The 27,516-nt window shown below is 31.4% G+C and overlaps 3 protein-coding genes across 9 annotated transcripts in view; 1 reads left to right on the plus strand and 2 right to left on the minus strand.

Moving 5' to 3' along the window:
- Positions 1–2,964: 2,964 nt before the first annotated feature.
- Positions 2,965–8,725, minus strand: LOC131847856 (myosin light chain alkali). Of its 3 annotated transcripts, XM_059197538.1 has the most exons (7): positions 8,629–8,721; positions 8,266–8,293; positions 6,084–6,241; positions 5,329–5,479; positions 4,522–4,608; positions 3,856–3,919; positions 3,305–3,396 (listed from the first exon to the last, which is right to left on the minus strand). In XM_059197538.1, exons 1-6 carry the CDS (start codon positions 8,629–8,631, stop codon positions 3,894–3,896), a joined length of 453 nt encoding a protein of 150 aa, XP_059053521.1. In that variant the 5' UTR covers positions 8,632–8,721; the 3' UTR covers positions 3,305–3,396; positions 3,856–3,893. The 3 variants fall into 3 exon arrangements, with proteins under 3 accessions (XP_059053519.1, XP_059053520.1, XP_059053521.1); XM_059197536.1 differs by lacking the exon at positions 3,856–3,919 and having other exon boundaries at positions 2,965–3,396; positions 8,629–8,725; XM_059197537.1 differs by lacking the exons at positions 3,856–3,919; positions 8,629–8,721 and adding an exon at positions 8,415–8,587 and having other exon boundaries at positions 2,965–3,396.
- A 347-nt stretch (positions 8,726–9,072) lies between these two features.
- Positions 9,073–17,659, minus strand: LOC131847917 (uncharacterized). Of its 4 annotated transcripts, XM_059197632.1 has the most exons (9): positions 12,329–12,409; positions 12,135–12,242; positions 11,348–11,521; positions 10,921–10,982; positions 10,294–10,677; positions 10,108–10,186; positions 9,736–9,872; positions 9,494–9,646; positions 9,073–9,410 (listed from the first exon to the last, which is right to left on the minus strand). In XM_059197632.1, exons 1-9 carry the CDS (start codon positions 12,342–12,344, stop codon positions 9,195–9,197), a joined length of 1,329 nt encoding a protein of 442 aa, XP_059053615.1. In that variant the 5' UTR covers positions 12,345–12,409; the 3' UTR covers positions 9,073–9,194. The 4 variants fall into 4 exon arrangements, with proteins under 4 accessions (XP_059053615.1, XP_059053613.1, XP_059053614.1 ...); XM_059197630.1 differs by lacking the exons at positions 12,135–12,242; positions 12,329–12,409 and adding an exon at positions 17,521–17,659; XM_059197631.1 differs by lacking the exons at positions 12,135–12,242; positions 12,329–12,409 and adding an exon at positions 14,909–15,063.
- LOC131847916 (protein unc-80 homolog) overlaps positions 16,852–27,516 on the plus strand; it is a 40,762-nt gene continuing 30,097 nt past the window's right edge. The window contains exons 1-17 of one of the 2 annotated variants that reach the window (XM_059197628.1): positions 16,852–16,983; positions 17,660–17,686; positions 18,145–18,165; positions 18,675–18,820; positions 19,291–19,456; positions 19,881–20,097; positions 20,293–20,480; positions 20,722–20,882; positions 20,976–21,075; positions 21,974–22,077; positions 22,166–22,547; positions 22,631–22,770; positions 23,201–23,230; positions 24,325–24,469; positions 25,082–25,279; positions 25,566–25,748; positions 25,922–26,055. In XM_059197628.1, coding sequence (XP_059053611.1) covers positions 16,852–16,983; positions 17,660–17,686; positions 18,145–18,165; positions 18,675–18,820; positions 19,291–19,456; positions 19,881–20,097; positions 20,293–20,480; positions 20,722–20,882; positions 20,976–21,075; positions 21,974–22,077; positions 22,166–22,547; positions 22,631–22,770; positions 23,201–23,230; positions 24,325–24,469; positions 25,082–25,279; positions 25,566–25,748; positions 25,922–26,055 — 2,474 coding nt within the window. Of the gene's footprint in view, positions 16,984–17,659; positions 17,687–18,144; positions 18,166–18,674; positions 18,821–19,290; positions 19,457–19,880; positions 20,098–20,292; positions 20,481–20,721; positions 20,883–20,975; positions 21,076–21,973; positions 22,078–22,165; positions 22,548–22,630; positions 22,771–23,144; positions 23,231–24,324; positions 24,470–25,081; positions 25,280–25,565; positions 25,749–25,921; positions 26,056–27,516 lie in introns of those variants that run through there. The other variant, XM_059197627.1, reaches the window with a different exon arrangement.

Here is a 27,516-nt window from a genome sequence, read left to right on the forward strand (position 1 = left end):
ATAATATCTTACAAATCAGGTGAGATTCCCGATATCAGGCACTGTACCTTATCACTATAACCACTCACTACGTAAACACAAGAATGAGATGGACTCCGAAACAATACGAGTCTCACGCTTGACACAAAGATAAACACTGCGCGTGGAAACACCAGACGAATGGCGCGCTGATCCGCTGATTGTAAGATGGTGCTGCCAGTCTACGATTGAACGTTTACCCTTCTATATTAAAAATATTAATATCGAATCAAATAGTTACACCGTATCTGATTAAGTAACAAATAAACGTTTCGTATGTAATAATTTCCGTAATAAATCCGTTTATAGTCAACTTATATTTTTATTTAAGATCAGATGTTAAGAAAGTAAAGATCCCAACGATCTTAATTATCATATAGTTAACTACATAAAGACATTATTACTTTATTATCTATAATATTAGTATACTCCACTAATATAGTATCACTCATGACAGTAACTATGGAAGACAGCAGCGACATAAGGGAAAACTGCATCAATTATTAAAATAACTATAAAAACTTTTAATAACTTGTTAATAAATGTTCATCAAAAGATCATCTTTTAACATTTCTTCACTTCAGTTACTTTATTTCATAGATAATAGATGATAACGCCCTAAAACAAAATTTTAAAAATTCTATATAAGAATATCATGTAATACATATTATATTCTGATTAGCTTATGGATCTCCACTCATACAACCCATATAACCTGTAATAGTCGGTAAATATTAAACATGACCACACTCATTTACAGCTTCTCACACTGCAGGCGGCGAGTATATCCGAAAGTAGCCGAACTCTACCGATCCCTTGTATTGATGCCGGGAAAACAGTTTCCGCGCCATTTTTCTTGGCGTGGGTACTGGGGTAAATTTTGGCAAGCAATTGCCTGGACGCCCCTGTTTTTAACGGGCATTGACCAGATAAATTAGAAACTTTGGGATACAAAATATTTTCTGAGATTCATGTTTTATTTTGTTGTCTATCTAGATTTATCTCAATCTCATTAATATCACGTCATCCTTAACAAAGCACAGTTTTTTAGCTACTTAGTTACTTACTTAATTTTCTTGGATTTTAATCGGTGTTTCGGTCGAGGTTTTCTCTCTATGCTACGTTTTATATAGTTTTCAGGAGCAATGAAAAACAATGACAATAGTAAATATGATAAGGTAACACTGTGTACTTCATTACGTATTTACCATTAATAATTCTTCAGTTAATAGTAAAAGACCGACAAAGAGTTTAATTATTCTTGGTCTTAACCCTCAAATAAATTCACGGCTACCTATAATCTGCACTCTACCTTCACACTGAAGCCTCCCGATGCTATATATAAATATACAGAAAGGATACATTGTCTATATAATATGACGAAGTAATTATGGATCATTTTATCTTTATTTGCTACGTATATTGTAGGATAGGTTTAATGTCGCAAAAAATATTTATTAAATTTTTTAAACTATGAAAGTATTCGTCTGTGTGAAAATAAAATACTTTTTTTTCCAAACTTAACAAGGACAATCCGCCTGCTTTGCTTTGGGATGTTTCAATGTGTATTCACAAACAACTCATACGTAATTCAACATTTTGCATGTTGAAATTCTCAATCAATTTGTGTTTCAAAATGAAATCTAAATAAGGATCATCAAATTAAGTTCGAAACTGACGAGGGTATCCTGAGCTATATATATATATATATATATATATATATATATGCTATACTCTAGATACCATAGACTCAATTGCGATATAGGTTAACTCTAAGTTGACAACAGTTTTATGAAATGTAGTGTCGTTTTCTATTTCAATACAGATAATCTATTGATTCGAATTATGATAACAAATTGATTTCTTCAGTCAAATTCATATTACTAGAGGATGGTTTTGGCATCGGTTCATTTTTTATGACCGGACGTCTGCCTGATGTCAACCCTCCTTCGACTTCTTTTCATAATCTTCCCCGGTAGCCTCACCTTACAATAATGTCATAGGAAGACTTTTTAGTTTAGTCTTTAACGATGTACATTACATCGTTAAAGACTAAACTAGGTATAATCTCTGTGATATAAAATCCCATAATTACATATAACTTATAGTCTTCTAAGGTTTATTCAAAGTTGCAAGAATGAATCGCTTTTGAAATAATAACTACCTTTAACACAAAATATATTACAATAGTACCTACCTACCTACCTACTCCTTATTATGTTGAAACACACGAGCTTACCATTAACTCAAAACTGCATGTTATCTATTTAAATACGGGACCCATATCTAATTGACCAACAAGTGACCATAACGAACTAGGTATACAAAATCTATTTAATGAACATATTTCATATATATATATATATATATATATATTATAATATGGGGTATGTGTATATATAACAATGGGGTTAAAAATGACCACTGTAAAAACCGCTATCAATGATGTGAATTTCTTGATAATTTTAAATAGAAGGATTTCTATATAGCTGGCGGAATGATTCACAAATGTAATTACTTGTAGTTACTGCTACACTGGTGACGACTGATCCTAACAATACTGGTCAACCAAGTGACATGTTTGTTTTATTAATTGTTACCTGCGTACCTAGTAATTAATATCTATTATTACACTCAATTCACTACAAGTTCTGGGATCCAATTATAGATTATGCTTATAATACGGATCTTATGAAACTATCATAGTTTAAAGGCTAAAAAACAGATTCATCGCACTGTTCTAGTCTTGTATTCTGCAAAAGAATTCATATCAGAATTTGAAGAGAATTAAAAACAGACATACTTTACTGTTCTCAGTATAATGCAAAATATTTCAATGTGTTTTAATAGAAATATCCTTTCAATTACCCAGTGCAAACGAGAAGGCTAGTTTCTGTAATATTCCTATTCCTATCTCATTAAATTTAATTGAAGATAACACATAAATGATTTTAACAGTTTATTATAAAATAATTTACGGTTTTTTGTATTTTTGTCATTATAAATGTACTTAATAAATAATAATAAATTTAAAAACACGTACAACGTGTGTTTACAGTAATTTAATTAAATCTTACTTTAGTATGTACAGTCATAGATTGTAGGTTGTACAAAATAATTGGCATTGCTGGTGTGACGTATAAAAAGGGGGTAGTCCGTATTTAGATGATGTATACGGGATGTTCAAGGCCGGGGGTGATGTTGGTGGCAGCGAGCGGCAGGCATGACAGCGTGGCGATGGGCGTCGCCGGCGGCGGCCGTATGCTGCCGCGGCCGACGCGCGCTCATCACCGCGCTACGTTTATGCCTCCGCGGCTTCACCCTCCGCGGGCGCAGCCGGCTTAGCGCCCCAGCCGTCGCACATTTTTCGCAGGAAAGCTGCAAAACGACAAATATATATTAACTTAAATAATAATAAAATTCGTCCGTTACGAAGCTGATGAATAAAATTATAATGAAAATTATTCCATGTTGGCGACAGATCTTTTTATAACTTTTATATTTATGTTATTGTAATATATTTTTTACCAATTTTACTTTTTGTTTTACATAAAAAACTCTGTCAAGTGGAAATGTATAAATAAAGCCACGAAGTAAGTTTTTTAGTGATCATGTAGTCCACCGCTGCCCAATATTGGTCCTTCTAACCGGATACTAGTAGCAGGACAGGGGCGGAACATATAGCAGTATGGAAATAAATTAAACGTAGAAGAAAGAGAAGTAATGATTAAACCAAATTAGTGATGAGACGAAAACGTTTAAAAAAAAGAAAAGTCCGGCGACAAGCGTACGAAGAGTTGCGATAGCGGTAGGTATCCTTCACATTGATTGACTTACGATCTTATAACTAAAGATATGACGAGATGAGATGTCTTCTACACCATCACCTTCTTCAGGAATGCTGGAAATGGAGAATTGGTAAGAAGGGGTCACACACACTACATATTTGGAATTCATGCTAAAACTAATAATATATATATATACTCTACATTATGATATGTCTCAACGTACAATTTATAAAAAATCTAATAGATAAGAGATACCAATGTTCTACTACTACATTCTAATAATAGTATAAAATTTCCATGGTAAAACAAATTACACAAATATTAGCGGGTCATCAAAAAACTTTTATTGTTCTCGATGGATTACTATGAGCAAGCCAATTACTTCACTTTTACTATTAAATAGTTATAATACAAAATTAGGTCTTTGAACTTGCTACGTAAAAATACACGACATGCTTATATGCAAAGTGGTTAAACAATCGTAATCCACCATGTGTACTCGTACATATGTACATGTAATTATATCCTGATGTAATATTTTCTAAATAACTACACTAAAATCACACAAGTAGGTATACATTTATGTACAATTATGATATTATATACAATAAATGGTCAGAACCTTACAAGAATATACAAAACTAATTTGTCCTATGTAGAATATAATACGGGGTTGTTGGATACCAATGTCACAGAAGAAAATATATTAACTTACGTGCGTAGGGAATCATGCCGTCGTCATCTTCAGGGTCCATGCAGTCCTTTACGACTTCCTCGACTTCTTTGTCTTCCAGTTTCTCTCCTGATAGTGCAAACAAATTTAATCTATAAATATCTAATAAATTGTATTCTCGAAATAATATCCCGCGAATTAAGTAAATATAACATTTCTTAAAATAATCTAAATTGATCTGAAGAAATTAGAGTCAGTATGATGTAACAAGCATTTTATAAAAGATAATTTAATGTAAAAATGCAATTTACAAAATCAATTTCTCTAAATATGTAAGTTAACTAAATGCATTACGTTCGTGTAAAATATGTTTCAGTTTTACTTGAGTAACAAATTTTAATATTATATGTGATTTTTAATGAAACTGTATATAAAAAATTAGTTCTATAATCAGATTTCATTATAAAAACTCTACAAGATTAAAGAACTTTATTTGGTGCTATTTTTGATTGCACTAAAGAAAACTAACTCTACTACAGATTATATTCACTAAATTAATGTTCATTTTACTCATATAAATAGGTAATGTAGGTATAATGCTTTAGTAATATGGTGTATTATCTTAAATTTGTAGTAGTTAGTCTAAAATGATTTAAATTAGTAAGATATCTTTGATTATTATAAGATTTTTTCCGAATTAATAATAAATAACTATTACAGGATATACATAATAACTTTGGTACAAATATAGATAAATAACACAAATATTTAGGAGACATACCTAGTACCTACACTACCTACACTAACTAAATTATCTACTGGATATTTTGACACAGTTCGTATACTAACCTAACGCAAGGAGGGTGTGTGTGAGCTCAGCGCCGAGCATGAGGCCATTCTCATTCTTGTCGTACAACTTCAGACATTCCAAGAAGTCTTCGTAGCAGCCTTGGTCTTTGTCTTTCTTGATTTGACTGTAGATGGGAAGGAACTCTTCGAGCTATAATTAAAGTAAAAGGTTCAATGAGACAAGTACAGTGGAATGATGGTTGAGTTTCGATGCCCTAGTAAGCCCACACCTATTCCCTCATAATTATGTGACACCATCTGATAAAAGATATTAATACTAATTTCTTATAAATACTGAATAATAAAACTGTTGAAAGTATAATACTACTACTGTAATCAAGGAATAAATCCTTTGTACATTTTTCATAGAATACGTCACTTTAGTATCTCTGTAATTTTTATAGTGTCAATGTATAAACTGTTACCATTTTAATATTTTCTCTATTGTGTAAATCTCTATTTCTATAAAAATTAAAGACAAAACTCTACACATTAAAAAAATTGGTGAAAAATATGGATATACAAATATGTAAAACAAATAAAGCCCAATTGACAACCTTCTTCTTAAAGAAAGTATCAAATCATTTCGCCGAATACATAACCAAAGAACGAACATAAATAGGTTCTGATAAATCTTATATATTTATATAGAGTATATAAAATTTGTGTTTTACCGAACTAAATCGATCTCAGTCAAACTAAGAAATTGACTGCATATTAAACATTTGGTAGAAGAAAAATAGTCAATATCATACCGAAAGCTGCTTTTCGCCCTTCTTCTTGGTGCCGCCGAGTTTCTCAATTGTGGCGAGTGTGGGGTTGGAGTTGAGCGCCCTCACAACATCACCGAGGTTGAAGGCATCGATTTTACCGCTGCCATCGAAGTCGTAGATGGAGAAGGCGAATGTGGCCCCTATACAAACGCAATGGGAGCATTACTAACAAAAAATACATAGTATTTAGATTTATAGTAGTAGTCTTTGTACAAAGTTATCTACGTAGGTCTGTGTCATCTATTCCTTTGTTTTTTACCTGCATTCCGGTTTAAATCCTTAAATGAGATATAAAAGCAACGAAATTACAGCAATTTGCAATTGACTATCTTAAAATTAAACTATTTACTGATTATGTAATTTTCTGTTTTATAGTAGCGTAGTAAAATACGTGGCCTACATGCTATACAGAATGAACGAGTGAATCACACAAAATCTTTTTTATTTTAGTATATGCCTATTTAAAGTTTTAGTAAAAATTAAAAACCAAATATCGCAAACGTTAACTTTCACGTTAACACAAACTCAAATCATCAAACATACCTACATAATGTTTAATGATTTAATTGTTATTACATTTGTACCTCACATTATACATGTTTAAAAAATATATTTTTTCGTAATAATTGTATAAAAAACGCGTATTAATTCGATCTGGTGTTTACGTTAATATAGCTGTTGTACACTATTGCACATTTCACGAGAACGACATATTTATTTACATTATTTAAATAAACGATAACGTATTAAACCGTATAATTCATTTAAGAATAGCTATTGCGCTTTACAATTAATTTAAGATTTAAACGTAGCATTTTATACTTTATTCTGGAAACGGTACTATCTGCGGCAGGTAGAACGCTGGGGCGGGCATGCGTAGGCGCACATTCTCAGCTTAAAATAATATTTTCCACAGCACGTTTCAATATATTCACTTGTGACTCACATTCTATTATTAACACATGATTGTTACTATGCCCTAGTTTTAACCAGGTGTGAATAGATCAATAAAGTTTTCAAAGAAAGATTATGGAAAGTAAATTCGCACTTGTACCTAATGATCACGTATTACATAACTGTATATAAAACTATAAAATCTATAAGTTTTTCCAATTAATATTTATATTCCACATTGTTTTTCTGATCCATATTTAATTTCAACAAAAAATAAAATAACATTCTATTTATCTGCAAGATGGTTTAAAAGCCAAGATGATTTTAAAAAGACAATATAAAATCTGAAAATGATACAGGTGTATATAAATCTCCTAATATGTATTCCCATGGGATATTATAAAATTCTGTATTAATATCAACTCAAAATAAAAATTAGTGGACGAAATCTCAAAATAAGAAATAGGTAGTGTAATAAGTAAATAATTTTATTATCATATATGGCTGACCCAGGCCCCATACTCAAGTTCAGCAGCGCCAAGTGAACATCTATAATTCTTGGTTATATAGTTAAAAATATGTATAAAACGTAATTAAACTTTATCAATAGATTAAAATTTTAATCCATATTTAACACCTGAGCTATAATCGAATAATTTCTAATTGAAAAAAATACTTATGTCATGAAATTTGGCAGAGTTTTTATCAAAAAAAATCGTATCAGAACTAAAACAAGTGTCAGCTGATTAAATGCCGCATTATGACCTTGATATTGACAAGATTATCATGATCACTTCACGTACATAATATATTATGTTGCACGTAAAGACCAGTATAGCAGACACACCAAATATGTGAAGTTCTTTTTCAGTGAAATCCGAGTGGAGTTTCTCCGTTTGGGCGGGCGGCGATTTAAGATCACGTGACACGAGTTTAATTTTGGAACGCAACGCGCTCGGCATGGCCGTGCCACTGGACGCACAGAGCTGCCGACATCTCTTTGCAACGCGAACCTTTTATGAGAAACAGTGCTATACTTAGATGTGATACGATGCACACTTTCGTTGCGTTTATCTAGTTGATGACGACTAAAAAGATGCATAAAATACATCATCGACACCTAAATTTGTCCGATGATACCTACGTTTCATATAATAAGGTTAATAATATTAATTCTTTCTAACTTCAATTACTCATTCACTCGTTGCATTAAAGTATTGTTAATTTAATATGTTAGTAAATTAAAAATAACTTTATAAAGAATACTCACTATCGATATCGTTCTTGCTGAGGTCGCTCTGAAAATTATTAAAATACTCATTACTTTTTAAATTAAAGTGAGTTATGTTTATTTAGTTAGGTGGTGTGTTTAAAGATGTTTGTTGGTGTTTTTAAATTATTTTACATAGTGTACGATACCATTTTTTCTCACTGTTTATCGAGCACAACACTGAAGTTAATTTTTGAATTATGTTTTAAACAATCGATTCGCTCCCGCGTTTCCGGTCTGCGGAAATCGTACCGCGTGGAGCTAACGCGCGTTTTCGTAATATATCACTTGTTGAGCAAAATATTCGTATCCACACTGAACACCTTCTTCCTCACATTATCACTGCCATCCCAGATGACTCACCATTTTGTGTGGTGGTAGTTGGTTCCCTCCCGGTCTTCACTGGCAGACGTTCAGACAAGAAGTGGGGCTCGGTAACTTTTCGCGGGACTGTTTTAACTGGCTTAGATGGCGCACCCGTCTGGATATTTGAGATTTAGCCCAGGAATCCGCGATCGTTCTATTTTCGGCGAAGTTGGTCTAACGTCTTGTTATCTTCAAACAAATGGTGCTCACATAAGAGCGAGCGAGATGACCGGCTTTTTAAAGGGCTCCATGGATATATCGGCCTAACTCCGATTCCTCAGATATTATATACATTTGCGTTAAACTATTTCGATCGATATGTGTGATGTGTATGTAAATCCACTTTTCAAACTCAAGGTATCCAAGACAACAAGCATTTTAATACAACAATTAATCAATCTACTTATATCTTCCCAAAAAGTGTATATGATAATGATACATGTGAAGTATTTATAAATTTAACTAAAATGTCTTTATTAACCTATTTCTTAACAGAAAAATTACAATATATTAATAATCATAAAAAAACAAAAAACTAAAATAACCAAGGCATACGACATTCATTAATAATATTCTCCACATTCATCAGGTTTTATATCGAATGTGTATTTCTTCCAACGGGAGGAATTTACTACAGCCTCGTTAACAGTATTGAACTTCCAAATAACAGCTCTTGAAGGTGAAGGGGTGCGCATCCGACTGTGGTCCAGTAGGCTGGCAGCACGACGTCGAGCATCAGGGGACAAAGGACACAGTCCACGAACTGAAACATGGGTCTCCTGAAAATTATTAAATATGGTAATTCAAAAGAAAAAAATGTCTACTTAATGCATAAATATTTTGCCACTTGTATACAAAATACCTTTCGATTACCCGGTTTTTTACGTCTCCACCACCTGCGTAAGCAAGCTAGTAACCTGGCACCTTGGCTACGACATCGATGGACCAAGCTGCTTTTGCGAGATCCACTGGCAGTTGCAGATATTGCAAATGTTATATTACGATCCTTCAATTTCTATTTTTAATAGGGATACAAAAAATTAAATTTTAATTCATTAATAATATTCAAATACTCATAAATCAATTCTAAAGTATTCCACAAACCTGGATGAATTTTTCATCCGGGAACAAATCCTCTTCCGAAGTATGAGCAGTTATTAATTCGACTTCTTGCAATGTTAGTGCCTTTGGATCCTGTAATACAGGATCCCCATCTTCTTCGGAGTATTGTTCATAATCACCTGCAAAAGATTTTTATTTCCTGTTCAGGTAAATAATCAGTACCTACCAACTGGTAATAGAACTCACAATTTATTAACTAGTAAATGCCGGAAACAGAAAAATGCGTATGTTTAAGTAACATATTTACTCTCGCATCACAGTATCCATTAAGGTAACAGAATTCCCAGCATTTGGCTACCAGATTAAATATGATATAATACTAGAATTAAACTAGTTATAAAACTAAATACTCACGATTCAAAGTTAAATAAGCATTTTCATATAAAGAAGCATTTTTATTCTCATCGTCCACGGTAGCTTCTAAAGCGGATTTCTTTTTTACATAAAAAAATATTTATATTGAGTTAGATTTTAATTATTTAATATTATTAAATTTTCATATTTATTTTAGAAATAAGTGTTTTATAAAAGATATATTACCTCTGTTGTTTCTTTTAATTTATTCGATTGTGATATTTCTCTGTCGTGACTTTCCATACTAACTCGACCACCTGTTAGTAACGCTATCTCATTATCCATGTTATTAAGAGAGGCATCGGAGAGAAAAGAGTAACAGGAATAGTTAGTATTAGAAGAATTATCCATTATTGGCGTTTCATTTTCTTGAAGTTCTTCGTTAACAATAATAGCAAGAGCAGCATTAACACACGAATCCATTATTTTTGAAATATCTGTAGTAAGTGAATCAGGTTCTGTAATTTTAACTGGAATATCTTCATTATCTATAATTACGCGTTCGACTTCGCTCATATCAAATAGATGATTAATAAACATGGATGTAGATTGCGTTAATTCTTCATCATGCTGAAATTTTATTTTATTTTGGTTAGATATCAGTAGTTATTATAACTATTTACTGTCCTCATAGTAATATAACATAAAGAGCAAAACGTATTACAGTTTTTTCAAAGTAATCTCCCACCTATTCTGAAAACGTATAAAATTAAAAAAATAATGAAGAAACTAGGTAATATAAACTTTCAGGCAAATCGCTAATTATTCTTTTCCAACAATTAACTTCTTATTAACGGCTTCTTAAGTACTTACTATATCAAAGTCTTCATCGCCTTGACCAATAAAATTTAAGTCCTTTACTGTTGTCAATTCATCTAAAAAATATATTGATAAATTAAATGATGTTTGAATACTTGTACTACATTTTTTTAAATCTCTACCAATAGGACAGAGATAGAGAACAGCCTAGTTTTTAAAAGGTTTCTACTATTATATATATTTGTTTGTTATTTATTAACGTAACAATAACAACGTACAAGTTTTATTTGCAAACTAATTTCTACTAATTATACTACACAAATAAGTACTTGTATATTATTATAATACTTTTTATAAACCAATCCCTACTCCTAAAGCTCCACTTTAATTATTACAAAGTAGATCTTTTAAATGATATTTTTTAGAGTAGTGTATTATAATTATAATATAATACACGATTACCACATCTATCTTTACTTACTTGAACCCTTTTGGGGTGTTGATGTAAAAACAATATTGGTAGCAGTATCCACCTTATCAATACTCAAATTGTTACAATTCTCTCTAGAATATACATAAGAATTTTCTCCTTCGGCAATTTCGTAGTGCTTATCTCTTAAACTCTTCATCGCTGACAAACAACGCCAGGGCTGACCTATAATCACAAAATGTTCTATTTTTATCCAAGAAAAATATGTAACATTAATATTTTTACACACTTTTTAATAAACACAAATTCATGTAAAAATGATGATGAATTTTGCGTTTCTCTTTCAAATAAAATTCCGATATCTGCAATTTCTATTTTTTTTTATTTATCCTATTTTATTCTGATAAGTTGCAAATGATTAAAGATTGGTATTGTTTTTGTCTATTATATTGCGATAGCAAAATCTATCCACTTATAATATAGGCAGTCGGACCAAAACTGGTAAAGTATTATTATAATAAATAAGGTAAAATATTATAATTATATCAAATAAAGATTAATTTAAAAATTGGGAATTTTTTATAGAGACTATAACCCCAGGGGCGATTGCTTATAAAAGCAGGCTTCTTCTAGCGTGGAGGAGTCTCTTATTTTTCATGTGTAACAAACGAAATGAAGAACTCCGATGAAGCCTAAGGACAACGATGTTGCAGAGATTCTTGTCAATCTTAGTCTACGTGGATATTTCTATATATTAAAGCAGTTACTAACTGCTTTAATATACAGTTAATAACAAAAATGTTGGGCAGAGTTAGGTAAAGTATGAAAATGTCAGCACCTGAAACTCTTGCAGCATTTGCTATAACGCACGCATCATCCAAGACTTGGCTAACGACGTGGACTGCTAACAAAGCAGCCAATCGCGGATTGCAGGATTGCTCTAAAACTATATTTAATGGTTCTCAATTTAATAACTTGATTTGATACTGAACTAAATACTATAAATAGTAAAATCCAAATTCAAAAACAAACCTTCCTCGTTTGTCATCTCGTTTGCTCTTTCATCATATAATAAAATAATAATGAAATCAAACTGGCCTTAATCACAATTACGTCAACGTCAGTAATGCAAACATGTTTTCTATTTTGTACGAGAAGGTTTCTTCTATTTTAATGGCCAGTAAATAATTTGTTTCATTCAAGTCATTTATCAATTTATAAATGATATAGGTACCTACTTGAGAATTTCATAATATTACATAATAAGTTGATACCATATTGATTATTATAAGAACGGACATATGAAAAAAATAATAAAATATAAATCAGGAAATAATTATAAATACGTATTTTATTTCAAATACTAAGTGATCAGAATAATAGAAGACAATAATAGTCAAGAATGCTGCCTCACTTTAAAAACCTAGAGAAAAGGTTGAAACAGACGAAACAGCAAATTCTTTATACTATTATTAAAGCCAGCTATTTTCTACAAAGGGGTTAACATAATTTAATATATTTTTTTGTATGGAGAGCAAATAAAGAAATTCGGATTTTACAACTCCAACTCAAAAAAACTCAGATATCAAGACGTGAGATGTTAATCCTGTTTGTTAGATCTAGTTTCTCATTTGTCAATTGCATTCTAATATTCATTATATTCTATTTATCTATTTTTAACATTTCTAATATTAGAAATTTTAACCCCATAATAATCCGTTACTATTGCCAAAAACTGAATCACTCGACTGACTATTGCTACTATCTACCTGTTCAATAATAATGTCTTTTATAAATCAATTTCGATCAAAAATGTAATATAAGAAGATCTTGCGTAACATACAAAAAGTAAAAAGTGCAGTCAAATTGCGAATCGCTTGTATTTGGCAGACAGTTCTAGATATATTGAAAAAAAAACAGTGCCTCGAGAGTATATTATTTTAAGAGATACTTTTTGATAGTACAACAAATATCAGAATATTGCATATAATACTAACTTTATATTAGTAAGTATAGCTTTAAAAAATCCTAAATACCTACATATTTCATTCAAAACAGCGTCGCTATTTCGGTAACGCCCCGTCGATAGCTACAGTATTGTTATTCGTCAACCTCGTGCTATTTTTATTCTTGTTTCGTATCATAATTTAGGTAAAACTAATCTACTACGTTTCACGATACACAAATTAAATTTGTATAAAAGTTATTTGTGTCAATGTTGCTTATAATTATATTCTAAAAACATTATTCTACAGCAAAATAGCTGGTTTAGGCTACCTATGTTTACGCTTAGTTATTTTTGCTAAACCATACAACAAGTTATGAATCAGTTTTCGATGTTATGTCTAGAATTTCTTCCCGTAGGTTTATATGTATGTATTACACATACACTCATGCAAAGCCGAAGTGAATTAAGCGTAGAGTCATAAGAAACTTGCACTGAGAAACATTACAAAAAACTTTTACTATTGTTATATATATAATATAATTTTAATGAAAAGAATAAAATGAGAAAAAATCGTTTGTAATATAACACAACTTTTTTTTGTTAACGGCAACGAAATGGTAATCTAAATTATTCATAAAAGGGGAAAGTTAATGATATCAGATCACTTAACTTGCCATGGCGAATTCATCTTAAATACTATATGATACCACAGACAACATAAATGATACTAATGATTATGTATATGAGAATACAGAGCTGGTAATAGAAGCTGTTGCCTCCATTTCAATGAAGACCTGCCTTCAACTTAGCCCATATATTTCGAAATGTAGACCTTAAAGAGCATTCAAGCCTTTTAGACCAACCCTTCATATATAATCCATCATCGTCAGAGAATACGGTTGATCCTTAATTCAGCCATATATTTTACAAAACTTGGTATTATATAAGTTATCATTGTTATTAAGTGTAATGTAAAAAATAAATTAACGCAGGCGTGATCTATCTTTGATTTGATAGATGTCTTCTTTTAGAAGATCGTTATATACCTACCTACCTATAGGTACCTATGACAAACCAAACCTGGTGATAATTGTATCCGATTTTGGGGGTATTCCACTACTGATGTAATTGCGAGATATTTTATTTAATTATCTATTATTTACTAAATGTGAGTAATATGTCTGTAAATATTAAAAGGATATTCTTATTACTTAAATTCACTTAGGTATTGATTTCTTAGCAATAATCGTTGTCATGTATCATTTCAAATGAATTTATTGATGTCCGTAGCATATACATATATATAATATTAAAAGGCAACTATAAACAACAATGTATTAACACACAAACAGAAACAATCTATAGAGTGGGAACTGTTTAGTGGTGCCGCTCCCAGGCAGCTCTATTTATAAAGTAAATTGCCTGACGTAAAGTGAACATTGATATCCATGCCAATCTCGCCTATTCAATATTAGCTATTTGACTAATTATAAACATACTTATACTTACTTATAACATCATGAATAAAATCTGAATCCCAGTCATAACAAAATTTCATACAGTGACTGAAATAAATAACTATCCGTATCTTCATTAGAAAAGCCTATTTTATTCAAATAGTATTTTTAATTTACAATTTGTTTGTTGAAGTACAATCAACCAACCTGGATGTTCTTTCTTTTATTCGTAGGTCCATCAATACTACCTAATTAACTCTCCTAGGAACATAAAGTTACTAAGTAAATTACTTTGTTTGTGTCTATGAAATTGTTCTACGGCTTTGTATAGTTGATCTAAACGTGTGGAAAAGCTGAATGAATATGACCCATATTTACAGCAGCTCGATTGGCGGCCATAGAGCTAGTTCCCATGGCAACGGGAGGCTGCGCGCACAGATCAATGAAATCTTTATAGGGCTGCTAAAATATAAATTATTTGCCGATAGTTAAGTTCAATATAATGTCTTATAGCTATTGTATCAATTCATCTATTCAAAGCTACGATTTATCATATCTAGGTAGGTGTACAAAGTAAATTCATCAATGTCTAGAATAAATTTAGACAATTTATAGAAAGTACATGTGTTTGTTACTTGAGTCATATCATAAGTTAGTATATTCCATAAATACCTAATAAAAATATGACCACTTAGCAGCTAATAGAATTCAGCAACTGAGTAAAATGAGTTTTTAACAAACTAAACCTTGCCAACCCTACATCCCTCTGGATACGAATGCGCAAAGCCTCATTCCTGTCCGAGCTTTCCTTCTGTTACTGCGCGCCTCTACCTGTGTTTTCTACGCCATTTTCCACATACTGTGCCGGCTTCAAACTTCTATCAATATGTAATTGTAAACCGTACTCCAAAATTACATCTTCACACGTGGTGGACATTTTAAATATCACCTACAGTCTGTAAGTACCTACCTTATTATTTTATAGTTATTTACAAATTTATATTAATTATTTACTGCAATGACGTATTTATTTACCTTTCGCAGAATTCATTCTATGTTACTTAAAGAAATCCAAGCAATCCAAGCAACAAGGAATATTAGTATAATTTTTTCGAGCAGCTTCATAAAAAATTGAATTCCTACCTTATTTTTATTTCTTAAACAGTTTCTTACTCATTCATTAATTCATTTAATTTTTTTTTCTCATAAACTTAATTTCGGAAAAGTTAATAGGCCAGCATCTATCCTTTAGCAGAGGTTGTATGTACTAAATTAAAAATACGGTATGACATATATATATTATAAAATATGACTATATAATTAATTTATACTATTTTTAAAAAAATCTACTAATAAAAAGAAATCTTAACAATGTCGAATCAAAATATTTATGACAAACAAATGAACTATCAATCACTGAAAACTATCTCTACCACGTAAATCTGTGTTAGGTACAAATATGTAATTTCAAAACGTGTTATTTCAGACACGTATTAAATGTAGTATATCTATTACAAATTTATATAATTTATAATTGATAAAGAGTCCTTATTCATAAAGCTGTATATTTGTGATGGCGTGCAAAGGTAAACCAACACCTTTTAAAATAAAATATAACAGTGTTGTATGTAGACACTAACTAAACGTCATCATCCAGCTTTATCTTCCAAGGAGTCTCTCTAGTAACTACGATTGTATGATTGTTCGAGATTATTCAAGAAATACCTCGGATTTCGATAACGTAATAATATATAGGTATATATTTTTTAATGTCGACTAGAATTGAAATCGGCGGCGAAGGACTGCATGTAAAGCTGCATTTGGTACCCACGTAAATATTGAAATTATTATATACTCTACCACATATTAAAGTACCTACTTAAATAACGTCAGTTACTAAATATGATATGACTATAGAACACAGTACTTGGACTAGCAAGATTTACAATAATTCATTGTGTAAACTCAATATACTCGAATAAACTACTTTATATTCTATATAACTATAATTATAATGTATAATACTTCCTCCTTCTTTATATATTCTATGTATAATAAATAAAGATGTCTGTCATGCATTAGTTTTGGGTTTATAATAAAATTATTTTGGGTATATCTTTCAGACACCTGATAGGTCTGAATATATAAACATGAAAGGGACAAGTGATGACGATCCCAACTCAGAGGAGGTTATACCGATACCCGTTCAGATATTCCTATGGACGCAAACAACGCCATTCGTACGGCCGAGACTTGGAAAAGTTCATGATGCAGATTGTATGGTTAGTATCATCCATGTGTACCTAGATAGTCTATGGTCTATCGGTTTAACAGACCGCCATACTTCGATAGTCGCTTGTTTGATTAATCACACTGTACTGAATGTTACAATGTTATTAATGAGTATGTTTATATTCGTCTGCATCTTTTCTATGTATGTATAATATGCTTTGGATGATAACAGAAGCAGCAGGTGCTCCCGCCTGCGCTAACGGTTTACGCTGGCGGGGCACCAGTGGAGGATGATAAGATGAACATGAAATCAGATCAGTTAGCACATCGTGACAAATTCACAAGGAATATAGGTCATATAGGTCAACCTTACATGGCACATTGCTAGCAATGGTATCGACAGTCCAGATTACTAATAATGCCCTAACAATTCCCCCTATGTATAATTCAGGTACACATACAAAAAGTATTTAAGAAATTCTATCAGTTGGCTAATATACATTATCTCACCCTTCAACCGAAATACAACTTACAACACAAGTTGCATCGACTGAGATAAGACACAGGCAACTATTTTGTTTACTCACCTAAATAGGGGAGAATTGCATCACGACTGTGATTGTTGAGACTGATTATAATAATATATTTTTTTTAAACAAAATTTCCCCAACATCTAAGATATTAATCGTAGATAGTAATCAATATTTTTTCTTATACCCTTAACAGTTTTGTCAAAGAGCTCCAGGACACCACGTGAGTACAAAATTATGAAAAAATTAAGTGCTATAAGCTAAAAACTAAATTTTATTCTAATTTTATATTCATAAAACGGTTTTAAATATTTTAGTAATATTTACGATGTGAATAATATACTACCAAAACAACTTATTCCTATATTATTCTGTAATATTTACGAACTGTACTATTATTTATTGTATTTTTACGTAGCTACTCTATGGTGCCAGCTGGAACTGACAGTTGAAAAATGTTTATCAATGTGTCAAATGAAAGTTTTAAATTGTTTGTTTATTTATATTACTTTTGAATATTGAAATTGTTTTTAGATTTTACGAATATAAAATTTTTATTTAAGGGGTAGTTCTTAAAATAATAACTATATTATTTTATGGAAAAATTTGATTATATAGTTTACTAATTTTTAACAACAAAAAATATTTATTATTGTGTTTTTACATTTTCAATGCTCGAAGGAATTAAAAGAAGCCTGTAAGGTAAATTAAATCCACTATTTACGCATTATCTTTGTAATTTAAGACAAACAACACTAACTTAATTTATTTTTACAAAGAAAATAAATGTTTAAATATTAATAAACAGTGTAGAAAAGTTTAGTTAAGAAATTCCACAAGCCAATGTTACTCAGCGCAAATTGTATTATTGCCTTATTAATCTTTTTACTATTTTTCCTGAAATTTCATAATTTAATATATTAATTTTCTCCGATTTTCAGACTTTCGCTACAAAAGTGTGATCTGTTTTACATGTTAACCCATTAAACTTAGCTTAACTAATTGTGAAAATACATGTAAAAAACAAATATTCCAATAACTTTCTAGTATTATATCAATATTATGCTCAATACATTTTACCTTAGGTATATCTTTTTATATTGTAAACAGATATATAGTTTCATAGTCTGATGATTAACATATAATTTCCACCACACTGATAAATTACTTCTAGCTCCTAAGTTATTTAAAATAAACATATATTATTTCAGTCATTTGAGAAAGTCTTAGTGCAGAATATCCGTATTGAGTTGTCTTTAAGTTTGAATGAGGCTATTGAAGCAATACCACGATGGCGTCTCATACAGGCTTCATTCCCCCATGTTATGCATGCCTTGGCTGCTTTGTTACACAACAGGTAAGTATATTATGCATATATTGTAAGTTTATATGTCTTTCAGGATTAAAGTTAAAACTAAACTAAACTAAACTCATCAAAATATAGGACATTCAGTTTTGACTGTAGTTTTTGTATGTTATGTTTACACTCACACATCTAAATTTTGTCAAAATTGCACCAATGAATTTCCACAAGCTAATGTTACTCAGCGCAAGTTGTATTTTTACCTTATTAATTTATTTTATGGGTGGTAATGGAATGGTGCACCCTCCTGCAGTAATGGGTTACGCTGGCGGGGCTCCAATGGAGTATGATAAAATGAGCATGAAGTCAGGTCAGTCATCTTTGCAAATAGCAGGGTATACAACATGGAGGTCAACCTAACAAGGTATATTGCTAGCAATAAATTATAGGGATTGTAATATTGTTATGTGAATAGTTTGTTTTGTAAGCCTATATAATAGACAACTTTATTAATCTATTTACAGAGTAAAGGACAACATGCAGTCTCTAGGCAATGTGGAAACCAGATTATTGTATACATTACATTGGATCCTCCTTGATGCATCTGATGAATGTGCTGAGAATGACTATGAGAATGGGATTTTTATTTCCAATCCCTTCCACTACTTATTTTCTGTACCTGCTATGACTGTATGTATTTACATTGATAGTGTTGAACTTTTTACCTAACCTTCCATACTTGGCTTTGTTTAAACAAATATATAAAATTAGAATATCCCTAAAATTTTTGTCATTTCCAAATAGGTATCAAATTCAGGTGTGCCAAATTCTTATTAGTATAGTTGTTAAGGCACATTAACAAATATAGTTTCACATACTATAATTTATTTTTGTCCCAACTCTGTCTGCAGACCTACTGATGAATCAGGATCAAACAGGCTAATTCTTAATTACTGTATTTCAGTATTTATATTAGTTGTCTAGCACTCATAACACAAGTTTATCTTTCCATTAGATGGCGCTGTGTGAATTGTCTTGAGATATTATTAACAATATTAAATTTTATCCAAAAGATAATATAATAATATACTTGAAATATATTTTATTTTTTCAGCTGTTTGTCTTCTTATTTGCACCAATATCACACCATCTTAAGGAATCTGACTTCACTATAAACTATCGTCTTGAAAATGGTTTGAAGCTGTGGCAAGCATTATGGGAATTTAGGCACCCTGATGCGCCATGTTTCACAACACATGTCAAACCTAAGCCTAAACCTTTAGGTGGAAAATTCTCTAAACGGAATCAACATGGAGATGTTTTCATGGGAAGTAAGTACAGTTATTTAAAAAAAACTACCCTCATTTTACTTTCTATTTAATTAAATTAAATTAAAGATGATGTAGTGATGTTCCTTATTATTTATTTATTCATAAATGAATTTGTTGTATCCCCAATTTTGGCTAACCGTAGTTTAAAGCTAAAAATGTTTCTTAAAATTTGTTGATTTTACAATGCTTTTACAGGAAAATATTCTAAAGAGGAGGGTCCAGTAAGTGGAAGTCCACCAAGTCAAAATATATCCATGTCTCAACCTGAAGTGCCAGTAAAGCAAACTAGCACTGAAGAAGAACCCTGGCTCTCTTCACCGAAGGATACAATCTTCCCTGAAACAATTCCAGAAGAAAGCTCTAGCACTGAAGAAGAACATGTGGTAATAATAATTATCTAGGCTTATAAAAAAGTACATTTTGATTAGTTTAAATCCAAATGGTTCTCACCTTTTAATCATAACATAAAGCTCGCCAATATTACAATTAGTAACAGAAATATTAAGCTTTATGGACTACCATTATATTTGAGTTCACTTTTTTTACTTATATTTTTGCTTTTTTTTTGTTAATAAATTTTACCATAATACTAAACTAAATTACATGTAATTTCTATTGTTTAAGTTTATATACCGCCTTCCTTCCGAACAAAACTTCGGTGGCGCCATCAAGGAAACATATACTGTATACGCAGCCGATCCCAGCTTATTCCAACTCCGAAAATCTGACTCAACCAAACCAACTTTGCCTGGCATCAAACCACTACCCCAAATCCCTAAAATGAGGTATTAATTACTGGCACTAGAACTTTATAATTGTACTAAAATTTATTTGATAAATTAACTTAATACATACTCATACATTTTTTTAAATTTCAGCTCATCAGACAAAGAATCACTAACAGATAGTGGTGGTGGTGGACAAGGGCCTAAAGACACTCCTACTACTGAGAATCCACCAACATCGAAACAAGGCAATGTAATACATACTATTAATTATATTACTAGTCTTAATGTGTATTATATATATAATAATTATTTCATTGTCATATGCTACTTCTTTAACATTAAATAGACTGAGCGAATTTTATCAGTTGACTTTTACTGGATTGAACATATTCAAGGCTCTCCCTCGCTCTCTCCAACTTATTGTACTGTAATTATTTGGTTGGTGTAGAATTTCTGTTCTTCAATGATACTTACATCGTTAAACGACGTTTCACTTCAGCTTACTGATATTTCAAGCTATATAAAGGTTACCTTCAGTTACATTCATGGCTTGTAAAATATAAGACATTATTCAAAATTCAAAAATCATTTATTCATGTAGGACATTTTAACCGCTTATGAACGTCAATTTTTTTACATTCTAATTTTAATTTTTTCCCTACCGTCCAGTTCGGTATACAGATCCAATTGAGAAGAACTGGCAAGAAACTCAATAGAATTTTTTATTTTTTAAAAGCCAGTTTATTTACAATGTATATTTATATAGGTGTCTATGTCTAACATTAAATGAAAATCGTTCGTCGAATCACTCGTCATTCAAGTAATGGGTTAGTGAGTAATAGGCTTTACTCAGTAAATATGATTTAACAGATGTTTTGAACTTATATCCTTTGGTATCTTATTGTAAATTTTTATACCTATTCCCATAAAAGACCTATTAACTTTTTCTAAACTATACTTGGGGACAGCAAGTTTGTCTTTAAATCTAGTATTAGTATTATGAATATTGCTGTTTTTTGGAAATAAGTCAAGATTTTTATGAACATATAGGATATTTATTATATAAAGGGAAAAAATAACATTAAAAGAGTACAGATATATAATAAGAAAAATAATTATAATTACTATCTACAGTAATTCTTTTTAAGGTATCAGCAGCCACGTTTCTAGATGTTGCTACATTACGATGTCTCTTTACATCTCAATGGCAAGAAGAAGGTGTATATTGGGCACTACATTATTTATATAATAGGTAATCAAACTGTATAGTTCAACAATCACACTTGTTTCTTTAAACTGTAGATTTTCTAGATTTATTAAAAAAAATATTTTTCTGTAAGGTTGCGAGATATTTGTGACGATATATCAAAACAAACCCAGCCACGGAAAAGAAGCAACTCATTACCTATACCAAAAATAGAAGTATCTGTATATCAAAGTCCTGATATTAAAGAACGAGATTCATTAAAGAATTTTATGGAGGTGCCAGAAGTCAAAGACATGTCACCATTAAATGAAAACCCATTTCCAAACGCGCCAAAAATTGAGGAGGAATGTACTATGTCGAGGCGCTCTAGTGAAAAGATAAAACGGAAAATGAAAATGGCTGATTTAAAAGCATTTGTTGAAACTAAGCTACTCTCTAAATCTGAGAAGGCACTAGAAAAAATCGGTCAAGAAGACCATAAGTTTTCATTTCACACAGCCGTAAGAATGCTATCTGTACTTATTGTTTTTATAACCATTATAATCTTTATTTTTTATCATTTGACAATGTTTTTTAACATTAAATTATAACATTTCAGGATTACCACAGGAGCCTAGATAATGCTGACGATAGGCCGAACTCAGCTCTCGGTAGCAATTTTCCGCCAATAGCTCCTAGATTAACTGGTGATTTTCTACAGTGTAATCTAATTAAAGGAAAAAGCATGCCCAGTTTAAGGCAAGTATAATATTTACGGCGTCTACTGTTTACTACTTTTTATTCAAAATTTTCACATATGTATCTCTCATATTTTAACTCATTCATCGTTATTTTAACAACATATCATATCTCTTAAACTTTATTCAGATAAAAATTTGTAAATTGTTTATAAATTAGTTAGGCAATTTAATTTTATTCTTATTGACCAGTAGGAAACTCCGCAATATTTCCAGATTTTATTCAAGAAATTCACAAAGTGTATTTGCTATTCTTAACGCCGCCTTATACAAATTCACAGTATTCATTTCACAGCACAGCATGATTTGATTTTAACACATTCTCTAAGTAATATTTCCTATTTAAAAATTATACTTTTTTCTCTTTTCTCCCATCTTCTTAACGCTTAATCCCGTACAATGTTGTAATGGATGAACAAAACGGTCGCTAGCTGTCTGATTGATGAGCTAGCATCTAATGGGTAAGTGTAAAAGCAGCTGTGCCTACAAGGATTTTAGATGCTTCGTAATTAGATTATATTAATGCTGTGAGAATACAAACACTACGTTGTATTGCTTAGGTGTTGGAGTTTGATAAATTTATTTTGTGTATAAATTAGCGTGTCACGAAAATTCATGGCCTTACAATGCTCTCATGAATACGCAAGCTTATTGTAAGAGATTAAACAATTACTTTGATAAATAGGAAGTATCAAACACATTTGTATGTAAGAAACACAATATCAAAGTGATTGTGTGCACGCACTACACATACCACGTATCTAGTACACTATCAACATCATATTGTCAGTTATATAAATGAAGTAGTTAGTTCATGGGAATCGCTTATAATTATAATGCTTTAAGCATAACATTTGTGATGTAAGGTGCTATAATTCATAAATACATCTCAATGAGAATGCCTATATCGCTATAACATTATGAATAGAAATATGTAGCATGGCGTAGAATATTAAGGTCATAATTACAGTATGTTGCAAGTACATTGATTAAAAGCAATTCTGCATTTGCAAGCATTTCTGTGCAACAAAACACCCTTTCGATACAGGAATACAAATTTAAAGTTTACTTGTTTTTAGAAGTTTTTCAAATCCTATATCTATCATAATTGTCTGCCCACAAACTACATATAGTACATCGGTAGAATATCTATACTCTAATAATCCACATCTGTTGTGTGTAGAAGTAACTTATTTTGAACTGTTTGCATAAATTGTTTATTGATAACTGTATAGCTATGTAGATAATTTACAGTGAACTTTACTTTTAAAACAATGTGTTGACAAAGGGTGGTTTAAATATTTACAGCATGGAACTAATGATTATTATAGTATATACATATTATTCTACTACTACGTATAAAATCATGTAAACATACATTGAAAAGCAGACAGAATGTCTAATTTATTAAAACATACTTTCTTTTAGATATTGAGTTCACGAATAACATCATACAAAGTTACATGAACTTTACATAGCCATATATTAAAATTTCGGTGAAATTTTAATATATAAATAGTGTAAGTCAATTATTAAATAGTCCGTTATATTTTAGATACATTGGCGAAATCAAGACCGAAAGATCCCACGGCCCTTGCAGTACTCTGCCTGCAAGTATTCAGAAAAAGAAGAACCCCATAATAACAGTGACTGAACATACACCAACGCCATCTCCGGATTATCTCTCTAAAACGAGACAGGTAAATAAAAATAAAAATTATTTAGCATAAGTAGACTTATGCTAAATAATTTTATCGATAGCCTAATAAGTATGTACTTCAAAGTGTCGTTCATAAATTGATACCTATTGAACGCCAGATATCATTTTAATTTATTTAAATTTTTAACAGATCATCGGAAGTTTAGTCGCTTTCGGGCAACCTAACGATTAACCATGTAGGAATGGGTTACTATTTAATATCTATTATTGGTTTACCTCTAGGCCAAGCGCTCAAACAACTGTTAACCTGATCAATTTACAACATATAATAATAACATTGCACCTAATCTTGACAGGTTTTAAATGTGTAATATTTTTTTAAAATTATATTAAGGTAATTGGAATCTGCGAATTTTCTGGCCGTTTAATTTAAAACAAGTGGGCAACCAGGTTATTAGGTACTTATGTTTCGCTTATTGTCCAATCTGTGTTTTTACGTTTTGTTTCTCACAGAGAGGTCATTTAGTGTAATGTTTAATATAACTATAACTCCTGATGAATTGTGCTATCGAATGCAAAAGAGTTACAAATAACAAATTCATCAGATTTATATCAATAGATACAAATACGCAATTTTTATAAATCTTTACAGGGTTCAATGGAATCTCAGATAGATTCAGTTAGCATGCAAGGTTCCCAACACATTCCTACTCCCGAGCGTAAACCAAGTTTGACCCGATCACAAACGGACTCCAATATTACTTACGTAGTAGAAGAGATACAAGAGGCACCTGGAAGCTTATATTACATTACTAAAGATGGGGACATAGATTTCCAAATCGTTCTTAAGGTAAGTTAATGATAATAATTTTACATAATGTATAAAAGTGATTTCTGACAGGATGACTGTAGTAAACAATGGAAAAACAATACTTATTCGTCTTATATAATTTTGCAAAGGCAAGACGACTTTGACAGCCTTCGCAAGTTACAATATGCAGATGACACTATTCCCAATATTCCCGTAGTTTTTTTATCATCGTATTAAGAATATACCCAATAATAAGCCTCATTTGTACTTTTACTTGTAAATAGAGATATGCTTATGTATATATTTCTTATTGTATATTTTTTAGGCTGTCTACTCAGTATCTATTATGGATAGCTTCTATATAACCTTACGAGTAATGGAAGTAATGTTGAATTTAGTTGATACACTAATGGAAATCGGAGTTCACAAAAACTGGCAAAATAACCTTTCTGAAGATTTACAACCAGGTTCAGTGGATCCATTATCAGATTTTGGAAAAGATAATAAGGTGATCAATTCCGCTACATTGATTTTAGATTTCAACGTCACGGCATGTTCTAAATATGCCTGCGTTCTATTTTTTAATAATTAAATATATTCTTTTAATAGAAACATAATGCAATTGTATGTTATTATCCAATTTGGATGATTCTTAATAATATTGAATTATTATTATTTTAGGAAAGGGATTCTGGTTTGCCTTGTGCACAAAGTCAAGATTCCACTAATATAGAAGGTGGCGATAGTACTAAGGAGAAGAAAGAGGAAGAAAATCTAGATTGTCCTTACTTCATGATTATGAATATTATTCTCAGGTAAAAACATTATTCTCCACTATATACATGTAGGCTACCAACCTCCTTGCATTAACTAGCCATATAACACAAACACATTTTAATAAAAAGTATATTGTCAAAAATTGTTTCGCTTGCAAATTACTGATCTAAATGAGTTGTTAAATTAATTATTATTTGTTATTTTTAATTCTGTTATTATATACACTGTCATATATTCAATCTTTTATTAATATCACTCCTTCTGTATATCAACACGCCAACCATAACCACACTGGTGACACCCTATTGAACATTTTTATTTGGAAAATTTGGAAGATAAAATATGACAGAGAGCAGCACTACATCTACAGTACGAGACGGTATGTCATCTGAAATTTTTAAAGTAGCAATAAAAGTACCACCCTTTTGGCCCGAAGAGCCGGAAATATGGTTTGCTTGGAAGGACAATTCGCTATTTCAAAAATTACCAATGATTTAACCAAATTTAATTACGTAATAGGTCAACTCGACCAACAATTTTCTAAAGAGGTAAAAGACGTAATTATCAATCCGCCTTAGAGGGAAAGTATGATAATCAAATCAGAATTAGTTAAGCGTCTCACTGCATCAAAGGATAAAAATGAAACAATTATTAATGTATGAGGAGCTGGGAGATCGCAAGCCCTCGCAGTTTCTAAGACATTTGCAGAGTTTAACTGGACCGAAGGTACCGGATGAGTTTCTTCAAACGATTTGGACCAGCCGTCTTCCTGCACGTATTCAGAACATCCTTATAGCACAACCTACGGCTGATTTAGATGTATTAGCGGATCTAGCTGATAGAATCATGGATCTCACGCCATGTTCACCCCACGTTGCTGTCATGAGTCGTGATGATGCAGGCCCTAGTTCCAGTAATATGGCGAACGAAATAGCAGAGTTGCGTAAACAAGTGAAGTCACTCACTATGCAATTGGATCGTCATCAGCGCTCTAGGTCTAGGAATTCACATTCACAACGTAGCCGATCATCATCAAGGTCCTATAACAATTATAAAAAGTTTCCCGTATGTTGGTATCATCATAAATTTGGTAACAAAGCGAACAAGTGCGTAAAACCATGCGACTATAGTCAGGAAAACTAACAAGGCAGTCGACAGTGGCGACAAGCGATTGCCCAATTTCCAGTAGTCGCCTTTTCGTTACGGATCGGAATACAAAGACTCAGTTTCTCGTTGATACCGGAAGCGATCTCTGCGTCTTTCCTCGATCACTACTACGAGAACGTCGCACCAAGACTAATTATCAACTGCGTGCCGCCAACGGAAGCGTCATCGATACCTACGGCTACGCACATTTGAATCTGGACTTGGGACTACGTAGGCAATTTCCATGGAGATTTGTAGTTGCTGATGTAACTAAGTGTATTATAGGTGTAGATTTTTTATCATTTTATAATTTAATTGTTGACTGTTATAATCAATGTTTAATAGATAATACC

This window comes from Achroia grisella, unplaced genomic scaffold (genome assembly GCF_030625045.1).
Source record: "Achroia grisella isolate CSIRO2021 unplaced genomic scaffold, CSIRO_AGI_Agris_v1 utg544, whole genome shotgun sequence".
Classification (NCBI taxonomy): Eukaryota; Metazoa; Arthropoda; class Insecta; order Lepidoptera; family Pyralidae; genus Achroia; species Achroia grisella.

Bases quoted from the DNA above. Each gene is read 5' to 3' on its own strand.
- LOC131847856 (XM_059197536.1), bottom strand. The intron at 5,480-6,083 runs GTATGATATTGA...CTTTAATTATAG, and splicing joins AGGGCGAAAAGCAGCTTTCG to CTCGAAGAGTTCCTTCCCAT. The intron at 3,397-4,521 runs GTAAGTTAATAT...GTCGTTTTGCAG, and splicing joins CGGCATGATTCCCTACGCAC to CTTTCCTGCGAAAAATGTGC.
- LOC131847917 (XM_059197632.1), bottom strand. The intron at 9,873-10,107 runs GTGAGTATTTAG...AATCTTTTGCAG, and splicing joins TGCTTATTTAACTTTGAATC to GTGATTATGAACAATACTCC. The intron at 9,647-9,735 runs GTTTGTGGAATA...TATTAAAAATAG, and splicing joins CGGATGAAAAATTCATCCAG to AAATTGAAGGATCGTAATAT.